Source organism: Pseudorasbora parva, chromosome 1 (assembly GCF_024679245.1).
Source record: "Pseudorasbora parva isolate DD20220531a chromosome 1, ASM2467924v1, whole genome shotgun sequence".
NCBI classification, from domain to species: Eukaryota; Metazoa; Chordata; class Actinopteri; order Cypriniformes; family Gobionidae; genus Pseudorasbora; species Pseudorasbora parva.
Window position 1 is genome coordinate 3,091,984 of NC_090172.1, and position 16,524 is coordinate 3,108,507.

Below are 16,524 nucleotides of genomic sequence, written 5' to 3' on the forward strand. Positions count from 1 at the left end.
TGGCGGTGTGTAGCGGGGTTTTTTTGTAACATCGTGCGACTCCGCATCCGAAGATGAACGAGTTCTCGGCGAATCTAGCTGAGAATGACGTCTCATCACTCCGGCACCCAGTTTACACATACACATTAGGTGTTTATATTTACGAAATGAGCCTACAAAAGCAGAAATAACCCTGTTTAAATAAAGATCCATGTTTAATCAAATAAATAAATAGGGCTGGTCTAAATAAATAGTTTTTGTTCATTAAACACACAACAAGATATTTTGATGAATGTTGGTAGCCGGACCGTTGACTAGCCATTGACTTCCATAACAGGACAAACAAAAAATGGCTGCCGTACAGTAACACATTGCACCTGGGTTGGACATGTCCACTTTTTCTGCTGAAAATACAAGTCCACTTCGGTGAAAGTTCTTCTGCCAGGATTCAGACGTATGCGAGACCGCTGCGGGAAATGTGTACACACTTACACACACTGTGTGTTCTCGCTGCTGTTGTGTGGTTGTGCAGCAGGAAGCGGATGCAAGGAGATGTCAGGATTAAGCCTGGGCCTTGTGCCGTCTGCTCCAGCTACAGGAGAGTACAGTGCTAAAAGTAGACCTCATATGTGATGAATTACAGCTGGCTGCAGGCAAAAAAACACACACAAAAACACGCTTTGTCTGACACAAGCACCCACACTGATGGCAGATGCGCAGCAGCTTTTGATTGGGGTGGAAAAGCAGAGGAAATGAGCCGTGTTTCTGGAATGGATGTTATTGTGTTACTTCTCTCTGTGTTCTGCAAGCGTTTCTGCAGGAAGAGAAGCACACTTTCACAAGTCCATAAGCAGATGCAGTGCTCAGTATTATAGTGGGATCTCACAGCTAACATATAGAACGAGTTGCATGCCCTGTGGTTGTTTTGATCTTATTCATACTCTTGTGTAATCGACGCGCCATCCTAAAAAAAAAGAATCCGTCTCTTTCCGTCTTGTGTGATACCCAGAAACTTTGAATATTACGGACAAAGGCCAGAGGAGAAATAGTTAAAAAAACGTCTTAAATGAACGTGAGAAAATGAGATGCGCGTGACTGCTCGTCAGATCCGCGTCGTGTTCGGCGGCGGCCGATTTTAAAGTGACCGCAGCACTGATGAACAAAGAAATAACGAGATCAGAGAAAAGATGATTAAGCTATATTTGCAATCTAACAATCGGATTGCATATTTGTCTTCCCTAACAGGGAAGGTGACATATATATTTTTCTTATTATATTTTTATAAAGATTTCAAATTTTATTTAAAGATTGTTTTAAATTCACAATCAAATTCACATTCACAAAGTATTTTATACACCTAATAAATGTTGAAATTGGGTAGCTTTCATGTATACTCTAGTCCAGGGGTCTTCAACTCAAATAGCTTGGGGCCGAGGTCCGGACAATTATATACCTAAAAACATGCATTGATGCCTTTTTGCCAGACTAAAGAAATTAGTGTAGATTAAAAAAATGTCTTTATTGAACAAAATATGTTCTCATATAGATAAACATGTCTTTTCATATTGTTAAAGCAAACATAGGTATTCCTTCACAAAATGTATTTCATTTTGAGGTTGTTCTGTTTAAGTTGCGCTGGTACAAAATATCTAATTCAACCAGTAGCCGTGTCTGACAAAAAATATGATGAATGGAAAAATGCCTTCATCTCTAAATCTGCACTGAAAATAATTTAAATATTACTAGCAACTAAAGTGCTTTTTCTGCTGAACTGAGATAAACAGTAACAATCAATGAACACAAACCCTCCTGGTTAAAAAAACAAAACAAATCTCATAACATAATTGTATGTTCATTCACATGTATAGTCTCTAGCTAACTAAATGTAGGCTATCTTCAGCACTGCTCGCTCTGTGCTTCAGATTGCACTGGTAAAAAAATCATTAGCAATATCATCCAGAAGCACAAACAGGCAAAATCAAGTGCCACCAGTGTTGGAAAAGCACTGTCTGACACATTGTCTGAACTTCAGTGCATGTGAGAAATTGGCTCATTTATTTTCTGCACCACCTTGCATCTTACCTCAGACTGCTGAGGATAAAGGTGTCTTTAAAATGTGTATGGCTTAATCTGAAATCGCCCCTATACCCTAAATAGGGCTTTATTTGAGGGGACAGCCATTTGTAGTGGTGTCCGAAACCACAGTGGATATGTTTGAGTGCACTCATTCAATCACATGTTGCACCGCAATAACGAGTGTACAGCCGATGTACACACAACAGCTGTCCGACTTCACGCACTCGTTTTCATTCAGTCCTTCAAGTGAACCGTAATAGTGGCCTAACGTAGGGAATAGCTTTCTGCTCAGTCTCTTCACTGCAGGCGTGACTGCGCGTCTAAACATATAGTAAGCATAGTAACGTAGCCTAAATGGGGTCGCACACCGGACTCAGGATCTCACACCGGGCGCTCACATACGCGCGAGCTCGGTTTTGAATCGACTTCTGACAGAAGAGCTGTATTACATTTTTATTATATTTCTCTCAAATCCTCCGTGTACATACTGATTTCACCCTGTGCTACAAGAGATACACTCATCGTGCCGTTTCTGTCAGAAGTCGATTTAAAACTGAGCTCGCGTGTATATAATGTGTGCTTCCGGTGAGATACCGGAGACGCGCCGCTGAGCTTCAGTCCGTTGTGCGACCCCTTAACTGTTAACGCAACCGTGGCAACACAGGAAAAACGGTTCTGCTGAGCTGCCTGATATAAAGGTGATTATTTATTTATTTATTTATTTTAAATCGCATTTGGCATTTATTTATTTCATTGCGTCAAAAGGCTTCGTGGTCCGGGTGGATGCATCTCGCGGTCCGGATCCGGACCGGAGTCCGCCAGTTGGCGACCCCTGCTCTAGTCTAATGTAACGTCGTTTATGTTTCATAGAGACATTGGTGTCAGTGATACTGGCTTTCATTCATTAAAAGATCCCATTAAAACACTTTTAAAATATGCTGTCTTTAAATTGTTTCTACATTAATTTGGAGAGTAACTGAAAATATTACAATATCAAAATATTAAAAACTCCAAAAATATTAAAGTTTGGTTTTATTTTCTAATCCAAAGATAAATAGCGTTCCTTATTTTGTTCAAATGAGGGATTTTTGTAATTTCTTGTACAAATGAGGGATTTTTGTAAAAAAAATAATGAAACTTTTTTTCATAAAGTTTGATATAAACCATGTTAAATTAAAAAATATATATATATCTTTATTGATGGGTCATTGTAGCTGATGATTATAATAATAACAAACAGAGCAAAACAATAAAGATTTTTAATACCGTGTTTCTGATCATTTTTAAGGACGATTATCATACCGTGAAAATCTCGTACCGTTGCAACCCTACTCGCTATATGATAAACTAAGATGAGCTGATAACATCATTGTTTTTCTCCAGAACGACTGTACAGCCAAATCAAATGTGTTGCAGTATTGTCCTGTTTAACACCGTGAAGCTGCTTTGACACAATCGGCATTGTAAAAGCGCTGTATAAAGTTGATTTGATTGATTGATTGATTGATTGATTGATTAAAACAGACCTGTTTGGGCATGTTGTTCTTGAGCATGCATCAACCGAACCTTGTTTGTGTGTCTCTCCCACACCACATTTGTTTATCCCCATTAGAGCCTGACCTTTCGACCACTTTGAGGTGTGGAGCTGCTTTGTGGGGCGAGGATGGGCTGTGTGAGATGACAGAAGAGCGGTATTACTCTCCGCCTGTATGCGCGTGTGGTGCGTTAGCCGGAGATATAAATAGCAGGCTTTGAATAGGAGGGTTGTGGCGCCAGAGTCCTGCTAAATGTGCCAGTTTTCCCAGGCAGGAGAAGTGGAAGGAGCAGGCAATGCACACACAACTAAAAAGTACATCATGGAGGGAGGGTTACAGTGTACAGCTGCCCTCAGGTTAAGCCTTGTGTATTACACAAATATATGTTTAAGAGATGATCCAAGCATCATTACGCATACACAAATCTTGGTTAAATTCCACTAGATTTCTGTTGAGGGTGATTAAGTCACTCAGGGCTCCAGTCTGCGACCGAATGGTTGCATTTTGCAACCTTTTTTCCTGCTAATGTGACAATTTTGTTCGAAATCACACTGGTGTGATGAGAGACTTCACCAATGAAATTAGTTTTAAACTCAAAAAAGACTAAATATATAATTTTTAGTCGGATGCATCCTAAGCTAACGGATGTGGTGATATCCACAACCATTTAAAGATTAAATAAATATTTAGATATATGGTAAGATGAAAAAATTGCTTTCAATGTGCACATTGATAAATTGCTGAAGAAAGTTTGCTTTATGAATCATTGGCGTGGACATCTTTACACCATAGGAGGAAACTGCGCACATGTTCATTGCTAAGGCACTCCTAGGTATTGCCCTCTTATATTTCAAAACTTCTAATAACGTTTTAATACAAATAGTTACTAGGGATGCAACAATACAGTTAGTCCACGGGTCAATACATACCTCGGTTTTTAACCACAGTTTTCGGTTCGGTTTTTTGGCTATTCTATTCTTAGGCAACAGGAACAGAAAAAGGTTATGGAGAAAATGTTTTTATTGCAATACTCTTTCTTTATTTTACTTAAAAGTCTTGAAAACCCGTACTTACACTTAAAACTTTACTTAAAAAAACTTGTACTCATTCCCAGTGTACTGTATAATATAAAATACATTGTCAACAGGTTCCACGCAACTGGGGTATGTTGAATTTAATTAACATTGTTTGTTTATTTCAGTAAACTTAAGTTTTTTTCGTAAGGTTATTTCAATGCCATTTAGTTGAATCAGGTTAACATTCTTAATTTTGTCCAAATCTATTAAGTTCAATTATTCCAAAATGAATATCAAACAAAAACCATAACATAAAATCCAGTTTAATTACAAATTTACTTTATCTAACTAGAACATCTTTTACAAAATCTTATTGGCTAGCCAGAAAGTACAGCAGGCTAGCATGCCCAAAGTAGTTGTTTTTTATTATTAAAACAACTTTAATAGTCATTAGCAGATCCTCACCCCAAGCACATGCTCTACACAAAAACACTAACATAACACACACTTAAAAACAACATAACATTAAACATTAAAAAGTCTCTCGATTTTCTCATCTTCTTGTTATAAAATGCACTTTATTTAAACATTTACTCTCCGAATTCAGTCCCTTTGCAAAGCATGATGGGAAGTGTCCCCTGTTTGATTGGGTTACTTGATTGAAATGTTATTTGAAAATAAAAACATCAAGTAATGTCAAAGAGTAACAGTCAATATATCATAATTCAATCAGATTTGAACCAGAAACCTGATATAATGGTGTTAAATCGAGATGAATTGCTTAAATAAAGTGAGCAGCATCATACTTTTTTTTTTTTTTTAATGTATGTAATGTGTAAAAGGTGTGTAATACTATAGACAGTCACTTGATTGAGAGATTTGAGATGGAATAATTACTTGCAGACAAGATGATTATTCACTGTTTTGCTTTCCGCACTTTAAAGGTCACACTGTAAAAAGTTATTTACAAAATAAGTTACCTGGTTGCCTTAAAATTGAGTTAATTGAAAATAAAAATTTGAGTTAATACAATTAACATTTTTAAGAATCGACAACTTTTATTCCAATTTTATTAAAATATGTAAGCATATTGGGTAATTTTATTTATGAGGACGCAGTGAAACATGCATTAATTTTTGCTATTTTAATGATTTACCACATTTATATGTGGTTCAGATACAATAGTGTTGTCAAAAGTACCGACCGCGATACCAAATCGGTACTGAAATGTTAAAAATGTGACGCTTCGAGCGCTGTTGAGCTGTAATCGTAAACCCCGCTGACTGGTCATTGTGCTCACGCGCTCATCGGATGTGCCTGTGATTGGCTACAATGATCACGGAAGTGTTTGAAAAGTGTTTTGAAAGCGGGAGCGGGAGCGTTTGAAAGCACAAGCAGGCGTCGACCAGCGGACCGGTAGGCTGATAGACACCTACATTCAAACGCTCTGTGTGTATCTGTGTAAGCGCTCCGTGAAAAGCGCCATTGATGTATTTTTACAACATGTTTGTGAAGCGCTGATCAAAGTAGCCAATCACAGACCTATTTGATGAGCGCGTGAGCACAATGGCCAGTCAGAGGTGTTTACTATTCCGCTCAAAGCGTCATATTTTTAACATTTCAGTACCGAATTGGTATCGCGGTCGGTACTTTTGACAACACTAAGATACAATAATATTTTGAGTTTCTATTTATTAAACCAATATCCTTTTTTATCCAAAAATTTTTTTTTTAAAGTGCAGCAAATCATTGCTCTTGTAAAGCGGTGAAAAAAATAGGAAAGCCCAAATCGTAATTAGGATTCGCAATACGTGTCCTGGGCGTCATTCGCCTCCGTCCCTTTTTTAAAGACGTTCGATTCGCATTTACTGGGGGATATCCGATTTGACCGCTTGCATATCAAAATTATATCGGATTTATTACCACATATGAGTGAGGCTTGAATCCGAGGATATCAGAATTCATCCTTTTTTTTTTTCCTGCTCGCCCGTTCAAATGTCCGATCTGGGCCACATGAGGGAAAAATTGGATTTGGGTCACTTGAACCATGCAGTGTAAATGGGGTCTAAAGTCTCATGAAAAAAACAAAGCCTTTCTTTGAATTGTGACTAAATTACACAGAAAACAATAAAGAGTGCTCCTTTTATAATCACAAAACAATAGTAATTTTATGATTAAATTAACTTTGATAATTTTCCCATCCCAACTTTATGAGAAGTGTTAGTCTGGAGCCCTGCCACTTTTGGGTATGATGCAATGCATTATGCATTTTGTATTTCCCTTTACGAAAGAGGCTTTTATGAGACAATGCTTGCATATGAATGTGTGTTATATTGTGAACCCACATGCTTGATTTAAATTGCGACTGCATCTTCACTCTACAGCCGTGGCATAAAAAATGCTCCCAAATGAGAAGGAAAAAATTACATTAACCCAATGCATTTGTTCTAAAATCCATAGTCAAAACCTTATCATTGTATTGATATCGGCTGTCTGTGCACTAAGTTTGCAATACTATAACCAATTGATTTTTTCCTTGTAGTGTGTATCTGCAGCCGTCTCCTCCCTGCAGTGCTAATGAATTGCAGTGCGCTCTTCACTCAGACACTTTAGTGTTTAATATCTTTATCTTATCGCTTTGCCCGTAGCTCTGATCTGTGTACGTGACCGTGTCCGGATCGCTGTTTTGTTTTTAAGCTTTAGACTCACCATGCTTGATTTTAGGATTGCAAACGAGTAAACGAGAAGGGGAGATATGTATTGAAGTATATTGTAAGGTTTTGCTTAAATTTGCAAATACCTGGGGTGTATGGAAATGCAATCAAAGTCAGACAACATAAAAATCTTGGCTGGTGTTTTTAATTGTGTTCTTGCTTCACCGGATCAAATGCATTCTGGGGGACGATCCAAATTCACCTTGTTGGTGTTGTGTTTAAAACACGTGTCAATTATGTCCTTATGAAAAGATTCAGTCATTTAGTTTGTTTAACTGTTATCTACAACCGGTCTACCTTATCCTCACAAAGGAGGACATAAACGATGCAGTTTGTAGAGCAGGGCTGTCAAGACTACAAAGTGTTGACTGGTAGTTAATTGTGGTGAGATAAATATAAAGAGTACGTTCAAGTTACAAAAAGGAAATCATTTGTGGGATCCTCTTTATGAAGCTGTAGCTGTAGTTAATTGAAATCCTGATAATGAGAAGTGAAAATAAGGCCGCATTTACACTGCAGGTCTTAAAGCACAATCATGATTTAGTGACTTTTTTTAGTGAGTATCTTCTCTTAAAAAAGCGACCTGTGTCTGATATTTGCATTTACACTGTACAGTACACTGGACCCGGAAAAGGAAGTAAAATGGCGCGACATGCAATGGATTCAGACTAAATCATAATTCAATGTTTTGCTTTTCGCACCATCTTTAAAGGTCAGTAAAACATTGCCTTCGTCTTCAATCGTGCCATTAGTGTCACGTGATCGCAGTGACCCGTCCCTTTTTCAGTGATTCATACGACTCGCATTTACTGGAGAATATCCGAATCTAACGCTCTCCATTGCATTTCGTGAAGATGCCTTCTTGTCATTTCTTACTTATATCAAAAAACAGAACAATGTCTAAAAGCTGATATGTGACAAGATGTGCAGCAAACCAGCTAAAAAACACATAACTAAGTTTTTATAAGCTGTCGACCCAAAAAAACGAACGTTTAAGAAGACTAAAGTAGACACTAAGGCAATAAGCTGTGAAGCTTCAGAAGGAGGAATGGGGACATTTTGGGATCCTGACACTCAGTGTGTCTTCATGTGCAGTAAATATTTAGTCAAATATCCAAATGTCAGTTTTATATATTATATTTCGTGTCTCTGATCACTTTCCCCTCCAGTGGGCGTAGTTCTCAGTGTAATATAACATGTCCCGCTCTGTCTTTATGCATGTATGCACTTTTATGTCTTTAAACGCTCGTTTTTTTGGGTCAGCAGCTTCTAAACACTTCTGGGTCTTTGGTTCTGGGTTTTTTAGCTTGTTTGCTGTACACCTTGTCACATATCAGCTTTTAGACATTGTACATGTTTTTGTAATAAGTCAGAAATAACAAGGAGACGCTTCCCGCGATTGAAAGTCAATGGAGACGGTTGGTTTGTTCGGTGGGATTGGCTTTCAGATTATGACGGTTGTCGTTTTGTCTCTATGGCTAACGCTATAGTTTACTCTACTATATTCTTCTCTCAGTTCTTCTCTTTCTTTGCGATGGGGATGAATTTACAGGATTCGATTCTCTGAATGTCTAACATGATCATTATCAAGGGTTTTAAATGACGAAACACATATTTGAACATCAGAATATCAGAGAGTTCATGACATAGGTAATGACATAAGTTTGAGGATATTTTTATATTAATAATGTAATAAGTTATACAGCGCTATTGTGACTGCAGTGTCCCGTGAGAAGCATGGCGTGTCGCCATGGAAACAAGGTAGTGCGTTCTAAAATATTAGAGAGAATATGGTCATATTTCTGCAAATTAATTGCTAAAAACTTTGTAGCATTCTTACCAAGAATAAAGACTAATATGATTTACTACAGCCGAGCCGAAGTGCTATTCCGCCACACATTGTAATTGTCCTTTTTAATCCGATTAGAGAAGTGCCACGTTTAATTTTGTCACCATACTTGATCGTTCAACTATTGGTGTAACTGTATTTAAATAAGGAAGACGTGGAGGTGTTTGGCCGCTTCTAAGTGGATCTCTGTTTGGTACCATAGTGAATGAACTGGGCTTAGTGGGCTAAGCTAAATGCTATCAGATCGTCACCGTGCGTCAGAGAGATTAAGAGCACGCACTGAGACGAGAGAGGGATGTATAAGTAAGGGATAATGTCCACCCAGCCGGTTGTTATCGCAGAATAGACCCCGACAGAGTGATCAGGATTCAGGACCCCGACGCAAAGCGGAGCGTCACTCTGAAGGGGTTTATTCTGAGATAACAACCGGCTGGGTGGACATTATCCCGCTTATTACACGGCTACTAGTCTCAAATAAATTAGACACAAAATATTGTCTTGAGATTAAATATTTGATTAGCTCTTACGCAAAGCTTCCGCGAAGAAAAACAGTTCCAACCTGCTTTAAGCCTTTATCTATTGCTGCTAAATGTTGAAAATGAATGCTGAAAGGGTTAGTTCAGCCAAAAATGAAACCAAGCCTATGATTTACTCACCCTCAAGTCATTATAGGTGTTTATGACATTCTTCTGTCAGACAAATACAATCAGAGTTATATTTAAAAAGTCCAGGCTAACGATAATCCCAGCAGTAGTTGTGTTTAAAGTCCATTAAATGCAGCTGTCCGTCAAATAACGAGCTCCACACGACTCCGATGGGTTAATAGAGCCTTCTGATTCCAATCGATGCGTTTGTGAGAGAAAAATATCCATATTTAAAACTTTATAAAGGAAACCCGCCTTGAAGTCTTCCATTGTAACCCACGGCTGTTTAAGCCACAAGATGGCGCCAGCGTTAAGCACAGAAGTAGAACCGGTCAAGATAACTCGCAGTACCCGGATGAGCGGCTGTTATCTGGGAATAACATACCGCTGGAATGCGTGATTGACCAATCAGAATCAAGTATTTCACAGAGCCGTGTAATGAACTTGTTTTAGTTAAGGGAATAACAGTATCCCTTTAACTTAGGCCTGTTGTAGTTGGGTTAGGAGGCTTAGGTTTTAAAATGCTACATTTAGGTTTTACTGTGAATTTATTAAGTAGTTTTGTATTGATTTATATTTAAGTATACTTTAAATTAATAAAATGGTTGTATATACAGCTCTGGAAAAAAATGAGACCACTTAACATTGATTTTTAAATGTTAAGTGGTCTCTTAATTTTTTTTTAAACATTCCTTTAATGTCATTCACCGTCTTTTTTTATTTTTTTATAAAGTATCGGTTTTTACTATTGTTCTTACACCATCTAATAGATTGACTGGTTGTGTAGAACATTAAAAGGTGTAATTTCTCACTTGTTCTCATGAAATCGGTATTTAAATGCGATTTGTTTTGAAGATTAAAGGGTTTTGCAAATGGACAAATGAGCAAAACATGTAAATGTGTTGAGTGAAATGTCTTAAAGCCGCTTTGACAGTGCAGTGCTAATGCTTGGCTCTCTGTCTCACAGACGGTCGATGACGATGCGATGGAAGCGTGAATGAGGTTTGGCGTGGCAGTAGCTGAACGATGCCCAAGGGTGGGGGTTCTAAAACCCCCCAGCTGGAGGACTTCCCACTCAACACCGACATGGTGGAAAAGCAGGGTGGGAAGAAGGTGAGCAAAACTACTTTTATATCCACACAGACACACACACACACACACACACACACACACACACACTCTGCTGGTATAACCTCCTATAACCTTTCTAAGCTGTTAAGTAGCAACCCGAGTGTTGTCGTAGGAGCGTCAGATTCACACTGCTCTGCATTTCTGTGTTGAACAATCTAAGAACAATCTTTTATTTAATTTTAACCTCCTGGGACCCAGTAATAGACTTTTCTCCATTGTAGTGGACATTATATTTTAGTGAATTTCTGTGAGATCACACACATCAAGGTTTTGAGTCAGGATGTCCTTTATAGAGCACATTCAGGGTATTGCACAGATACCAAATGTTGGAGGTTTCACCAGGATAACAACAACTTCTTGGTCTTTAAAAATGGCTGTCATTAATGTTTAGCACTCTTATGGAAATATGAGTGCTAAACACTCATATTTTTCTAATTGTTTGTTATAAATCAACATCTCAGGAAAATGCTATGGGGTTTCTAATCAAAATAGGATTTTTTGTTAAAAAATATGGCGTGGATTTTATAAATGTCCACTGTAGAGGACACCAGGACATAAATCATGTTTATCAGGCATTTTGGAGACACAACAAGTAAATGGGGAAATAAATTACATATCAATATTCCTATGAAATATTACATATTATTAAAAATGTTGCCAATTATTACACTTTTTTTCATTACATGTTACACCAAGAACACAATAATATGCAAATTAGATGCAGTGTATTGAATGGGACAATCCAAGTATGGCCATTTTACCCACATATTGCATAAAGTAAGATGGTATATCAAAGCATTCAGTTATATCTTTTATAACAGCTCAGAATCATCTTTAAGAAAAAGTTTGTTTTAAAAAAAAATCCTGAAACTTAAAAATGTATTCGTAAATAAAAATAAATCCCACTGCTTTTGCCTATACATGCAATTTCATTTCATTAAAAATGTTTAACAACTGAGTCCTGGTGTCAACTACAGAGGACATATTATAACATATGAACACAATATAATTTTTCAAAAAATAATGTCCATTTGTTTCTTATGCTCTAAACAATCTAATGACTAATACAAAAGGGTAAACAACCAGAGCTGTCATGATTGCAATTTACTCGTGTTGAGTTACTGGAAGTGGACGATGGACACAGACGGGAATCCATGAGCCATGTTTTCTAAGGCTGTAGAAATATTAAAACGTTACTATAGCATAGTGATATTGTGAAATCACAAAGGCTGCGATTTAATTAATATATAATACATGCAGTATATTCAATAAATATATGCCTTGCGGGTTTAATATATTGCGCTTTAATTATTTACGCGTGTAGGTTATGTGCGTCTCAGAGCAGCTCTGTTCACAGTAAATAGTTTCCAATAACGTGCATTTGATCAAGTCTGACACACTTTGTGCTTCGTAGCGAAGTGTTGCGCTGTTTTTAATGACATGCTTTATATACAAACTCCATCTCTGCATATGTTTGTGTTGCTTATGACGTTCATATGGCAACACAACATGCAGCATTTCATTCAGGATTTTTGTATTTATCCTGACAAATGTATTTATTGTTATTTTATTGTGAGATTTTGCCTCACCTCCGACCACTGCTACACCCCTGCTAGCCACAACTCTTCTCCGTTTTTAGTGTATTTCTGCGAATTACAGCGCCACACACTGGCCTGGCATGCAAACTACATCGTTTTTAGTCAGTTTCGGTAATCTCGTGTGGATGCAGATATTTCTTGAAACGAGGAGAAAAAAAAGATCGGATTGGGAAAGCGCTGGCTTCGTGTGGACGGGGCCTTAAAGGCGAACATTTTGAATGAAATGTGATGTAGCCAAAATTAAACAAGGATTTAATCTGCTGTAAAGTGTAAAACAATCACCAGGGAGTTTACCCCTCTGCATAATATACATAATAGAAACAATAATCTTGTGTGTTTTAATAGTGTTGTTCTATAAAACCATATGATTACCTGCTTTTGGTACTTTATTTGAACCAAATATTAATTTATATTATTTATATAATTTATATATATTAATCTTATAAAAAAACACTTATTGACCTTAGGGTAGTGCCATATTTAATTTTCAACAGGGATGAAAACAAGGCTGTGACGAGGGATAGAAAACAGCCAGCGAAACGTCTTTCAGAAAACAGTTGATATGATGATGTGATATTGGAGCTTTATACAGTGCGTGCCGTGGTAAAGACTGTAGTCTGAGTACGGCCTATAGTTCACCGTTTCTCTTAAGATGGTTAAGGTGCTTAAAACACATCCCTGTGCTCTATATAACACAGCTTACTGGGTAACTTCAACACTAATAGACCTTCTTCTTATATAAAACTCTTGTGCAAATGTGATCCTGGAGCACAAAACCAGTCCTGCGTCTCACGGGTTTATATTTGTGGCAATAGCCAACAATACATTGTATAGGTTATTGATTTTTCTTTTATACCAAAAACATTAGGTATATATATATAATATTTTTTGGTTATTTTTATTTTTTAATCTGAACTCATTTACATGGCCTATATGTTGTTTGAATATGTTCTGATTCTTTGTTTTATCAGTCACAAACTTTACAATAAGGCTCAAATATTCTACATTAGTTAATTCATTAACAAACTGACAATGAAAAATACTTCTAAAGCATTTATTAATCTTAGTTAAATGTAAATTTCAGCATTTATTAACACATTATTAAAATTAAAAGTTGTAACTGTATTTAATAGACCTGAGCTAACACTAACCGTTTTTTTAATTTTTTTATTAACATTATCAGAGAAGAATAACTTCTGTAAAAATGTATCTCATTGTTAATGCATTAATAAGCGAGAGCGTTTTTTTCTTACCATTTTAAATATTTGTTTACTTTATACATTTTTGTGTATTGCTTTATTGTATTTAAATGTCCGGTTCTTTTTAAAGGTCATTAAACCTGTTCTATGAAACACTTATTCACGACTTATTTCAATACCGTGATAATACTGTATGCCGTGATAAAAGCTTCAGCAATTAATCTATTCTAATTAATATATATATAGGCATGTGCTACTATCAAATTTTTATAAAGACTTAATTTGGACAACTTTAAAGAAGATTTCTCAATATTTGGATTTTTTTTGCATCCTCAGATTGCAGATTTTTAAATAGTTGTACCTCAGACCAATATTTTCCTATTTGAACAAACCACACATCAATGGAAGCTTATTTCTTCAGCTCTCGGGGGATGCATCTCAATTAGAATAAAATACCCTCCTTGTGCTCCAAGGTCACAAATGTCTTTGTAAACTTTAGAGCTGTCAAATCGATTAAAATATTTAATCACATGATTGTCGTGAGTTAACTCGCGATTAATCACAATTTAATCGCAGATTTTTATATGTTGTAAATGTATCTTAAATTAAGTTTGAATTAAGTTTGTAATGCTCTAATCAACATGGGTATATGGACGAATATGCATGCTTTATGCAAATGTAAGTTTATTATTAGTGAAACCATACTTATTCAATAATAATCAATAATACAGCATGAAGACTAGATATGTATCAAAGGTCAGAGATGTTTATTACAGAACATGTTCATGTCTCTAAAGCATAAGCTTAAAAATTCAGAATAAGCAGTGATTTCTCTCATTTTAAGAATATAAATGAAGGTAGTTTTACTGGCGGTTTAGTTCAGAACAGGGCACAGTTCGTATGAAAAACTGGTAATGTAAAAGCTGTCATGTGGACCGGTGAGTGCACCAGAACCACACCATACTGGAGGAGGTCCATATTCCACCAGTAGGAATATAGCGCGGCCCCTTTAAGAGATGCGCGCTCTATTGAACTGCTCGCCGGTATTTTGCGTGTGCGCGCCGAACTGTGCCGCGATTCACGTGAACAGTGTGAAGAATACAGACTCGGGAGCGCTCTTGTTCAGAAAGTAACCTGTGCATTTGTTTTAGACGATTGTAATGCATTTAGTTCAATAAAACACATGTACTATAAGTGGTGATGTGTCAATGATTTACCTCAGACATGAGTGAGAGTGAGCTGCAGTGTATTCACGCATCGCGCTCGGACCGCAGAGAATGTGCTCAGCAGTGTAAACAGACTTTTCTTTCGACCTGGTGTCTAATATGGTTAAACAGATAATATGGTAGCTTATAGGCAATAACTGCACTTTTGGTTTAGAATATTAATGATAACCATTTTCTTTCCCTATTAATGTTTGCTGCTGCCCCCTTTACGTCTATGGCTGATCTCGATTTCTCCAACTACGGGCCAAGGATCAAACTGAAAATGTGCACTGCGTTAACGCGCGTTAATAAATGTAGTGCCGTTAAAGTGAATTTGCGTTAACACGTTAACTTTGACAGCCCTTATATATATATATATATATATATATATATATATATATATATATATATATATATATATATATATATATATATATATATATATATATATATATATATATATATATATATATATGCATATTATATGAAATTATTTCTTAAATATATGTGTGTGGCCTTCTTAAATATATACATGTGTGTGTGTAGTCAAATATACATCATTATTATAACAGTACACACACACATATTGTTGTTCATAAATTCTGACATCATTTGTCTCGACCTGCTGTTTCTGTGCATACTTCTGCTCTTCGGCCTGATTTTGACCATAACTCAACAGCTATAATATAAACACACCACACTGAGAGAATATGGCAATCCTCAGTTAAGAGGTTTAACCATCTTGAGGTTGTTCAACATGGAGATTAATCGGATTCATTGGCGTCAATCCCAGGATTCATTAATGCAGACAAAACAACATTAAAACAGCACTCAGTATACACTCCGTATTCAAAGAAAGGAACTAAGACGTGTGGTAGAAAGCCTTCTATAAATTCAGTACAAAACTATATAAATAAAGGCACTTTTCTTCTCATGAGTGTTTTTGAATGTGAGGGTCAGTGTGTTGGTGCAAGAGTTTACAGCCCAGATTGTGTGTGTGTGTGTGTGTGTGTGTGTGTGTGTGTGTGTGTGTGTGTGTGTGTGTGTGTGTGTGTGTGTGTGTGTGTGTGTGTGTACATCATTCTGTGTAGTATTGCATCAGGCTCGCGAGAGGGAGGGAGGAAGAGTGAAAGCGTTGCTAGGAGGCCAGTAAGTAAACAGGGCTGCTCACACAGATGGTTTAGAGAAAAGCAGGAAAAGCATTTTTGCTTGATTTCTCAACGTGCTGCAAGAAATTCTGCTCTCATCTAGCTATCGTTCTCACCGCCGCCGTGAGAGGGAGTCTTTGAAGTGTGTGTGTGTGTGTGTGTGTGTGTGTGATGGGTAGGTTTAGGGGTAGGGTGTGTGTGCGATGGGTAGGGTGTGTGTGTGATGGGTAGGTTTAGGGGTAGGGTGTGTGTGATGGGTAGGTTTAGGGGTAGGGTGTGTGTGTGTGATGGGTAGGTTTAGGGGTAGGGTCTGTGCGATGGGTAGGTTTAGGGGTAGGGTGTGTGCGATGGGTAGGTTTAGGGGTAGGGTGTGTGTGATGGGTAGGTTTAGGGGTAGGGTGTGTGTGATGGGTAGGTTTAGGGGTAGGGT

General features: G+C 37.2%; 1 protein-coding gene across 2 annotated transcripts in view; it reads left to right on the forward strand.

The window, feature by feature from the left end:
• Positions 1-16,524, forward strand: part of ankrd11 (ankyrin repeat domain 11) — a 218,477-nt gene that overhangs the window by 151,021 nt on the left and 50,932 nt on the right. For both annotated transcript variants that reach the window (XM_067452027.1, XM_067452034.1), the window contains exon 3: positions 10,781-10,926. In XM_067452027.1, coding sequence (XP_067308128.1) covers positions 10,840-10,926 — 87 coding nt within the window. In that variant the 5' untranslated portion in view covers positions 10,781-10,839. The remainder of the gene's footprint in view (positions 1-10,780; positions 10,927-16,524) is intronic.